At 46.3% G+C, this 2,280-nt stretch overlaps 1 protein-coding gene across 1 annotated transcript in view; it reads left to right on the top strand.

The window, feature by feature from the left end:
* MARVELD3 (MARVEL domain containing 3) overlaps positions 1 to 1,520 on the top strand; it is a 2,349-nt gene extending 829 nt beyond the window's left edge. Inside the window, exon 2 of the mRNA XM_009323513.1 lies at positions 91 to 1,520. Coding sequence (XP_009321788.1) covers positions 91 to 727 — 637 coding nt within the window. The 3' untranslated portion in view covers positions 728 to 1,520. The remainder of the gene's footprint in view (positions 1 to 90) is intronic.
* The last annotated feature ends 760 nt before the right edge of the window (positions 1,521 to 2,280 follow it).

Here is a 2,280-nt window from a genome sequence, read left to right as displayed (position 1 = left end):
CCTCCCGGGGCCCCCTCGCCCGCCCCGGGGCGAGGCTCCTTCCTGGCTGCCGGAGCGCTCGGGCTCGGCGGCCCTCCGCTTCGGCCGCAGACCCGCCTTCGCCCTTCCCCTTCCAGCCTGCTGCCAGATGGTGGAAGCGCTCCTCGCCGTGCTGATCCTGATCTGCAGCTCCGTGTCCTACGGGTCGACGGGAGGCTACACGGGCCTTCCCAGCCTGGGGGGCATCTACTACTACCAGTACGGCGGGGCTTACAGTGGCTTGAGTGGAGCAGACGGGGAAAAAGCGCAGCAGCTTGACCATCATTTCTACCTATTAAAGCTGCCAATTGCAAGGGCAGCAATGGCCGTGGGAGGGTGTCTCCTGGTCTTACCTTGCATTCTTATTTTGGTTGGTGTTCTACGGTTACCATGGCATTTCCCAGCATGGCTGCTACTTGAATGCATCCTGGACATAGGGATTGCAATTGGCATAGTCCCTGCTCTGTACTATTTCTTCCATTTTCTGCTGGGGGTTTATAATTCATCAGTGTGCAAGGAGAGAGAGCAGCTTTATCAAAGCAAAGGCTATCAGGGCTTTAGGTGCAGCCTGCATGGGGCAGAGATTGCTGCTGGCCTCTCAGGCTGCATAGCTGTCATGGCATACCTGCTTAGTGCAGGCCTATCTGTCAGGGGGTACAGAACAGTTCGCAAACTGAAACAGAAACCAGTAGAACTATATGAGCTTTAGAATGATTCCTGTGCTCCAGTAGTGGTCATGATTTTTGCCAACCTCCTTACCGAGACGAAAACAGTATGCTTTTCCTTGCTTCTGGGCAGTGCATCCTTAATGCTGCAGCAGAACACTCACTGAGAGAGTATAGCTCTAAATGTGGTAGAGTCAAGCTGTTCCTAACCTGAATTTGCATTACTGAATTATTAGTGGACACAAAGGTAGTCCGATGCATTGTCTTCCTGTGGTGGCTGTCTCTTAGAGAATGACTGTCCTCGTGTAGTTGACGACAAGCTGCCTGCTTCACAGGTAGCCTTTCCATCCCTTCTGTCGGGTGTCTTGTTCTCCTCCAATGAAGTCTTGCTAGAAGTACTGCTACTACATACTTCTGCTGATGAACAGCTTTCTGTAGCTGAAACTGTCTTTACAAAGGGCACGTGACTATTCTCTGAGAACAGAGCTCTTAAAAATGAGTGATCGAGGCCCGTGGTTGTTGCAGCTGATTATTGCTTTCTTGTAGGTCTCCTGGAACTAACAGGGCAGTTTGAATGTGGCATTTATAGAGCCATCAGAGAATCCTGAAAGAAACTTGCAAAATGATGAGTACAACTCAGCCTAATTTGTGACACAATGCCTTTTCAAACTCTCCTGGAGAGGGCACATTTTTGTATGAAACGGTCTTTTATATAACTTGTATACAACAGTTTTGCTTAAAAAGATGCCCTGAGTTGAGATAATCAGACAAAAGCTTTAAAAGCTCAAACAGGTGGTTCCAGATAGAAGTATATTGTTTTCAAAATATATTTTTAATGTACAAGTTGGGGAAATGAGCTGCTGCTCTTGCATTATTTATTAAAAGAAAGGTGAAATTTAAATTTCCTATAAAAGTTCTAAAAAAAAGTAACAGGGAAAAGAAAAGTAGCACTAGAATCACAAAATCGTGCCTCAGAATGAAATGTCACTTCAGAGCAGTGCCCACTATGTGCATTGTCCATCTGAAGATGGAACCACCACTGGTCTCACAGACCAGTTCTGCCCATAATAAAAAAAAACCCAAAACCCGAACACCAAACTAAACATGCCAGAAACATGCTTTGTCTTGGATATATCTCCAGTTTCACTGGCACCAGTGACTAAATGCTCACAATTACCAAAACCATGGAACATTGTTGGAACTAGAGATACGGAAGTAAAACAAATGCTAAATAGGAACACACCAGATACTCTGGGGTTTGTTTGATTTCTGCTCCCTTTCAGTAGCTAGATGCATTAAGTGTTTCAGTGCAGGGATTTATGTAGACAGTCCACTGTGGTCCCATTTCTTTTAATGATTCTGTATTTCCTGCTTGCTGCAGCTACTTCTAGGGAGCTGTACAGTACTATTTAGAGCAAGTTCACGGGGCAGGATTCCTCTGGCAGGATACAGAAAACTGCCTAATAATTGGTATTATGAATTCTACCCTCACAGTGTTCTGCAAGTAGCTTTTGTACGGAAGGCTGATGAGTGAAGTAGCACACAGAGCCCAATGAAGGAGACCCTACAGCACAGCTACTGCTAGCCACAGCTATGT

The sequence above is a fragment of the Pygoscelis adeliae genome, unplaced genomic scaffold, assembly GCF_000699105.1.
Source record: "Pygoscelis adeliae isolate BGI_AS28 unplaced genomic scaffold, ASM69910v1 Scaffold205, whole genome shotgun sequence".
NCBI lineage: Eukaryota > Metazoa > Chordata > Aves > Sphenisciformes > Spheniscidae > Pygoscelis > Pygoscelis adeliae.
This window is presented reverse-complemented; position numbering and strand designations above follow the sequence as displayed.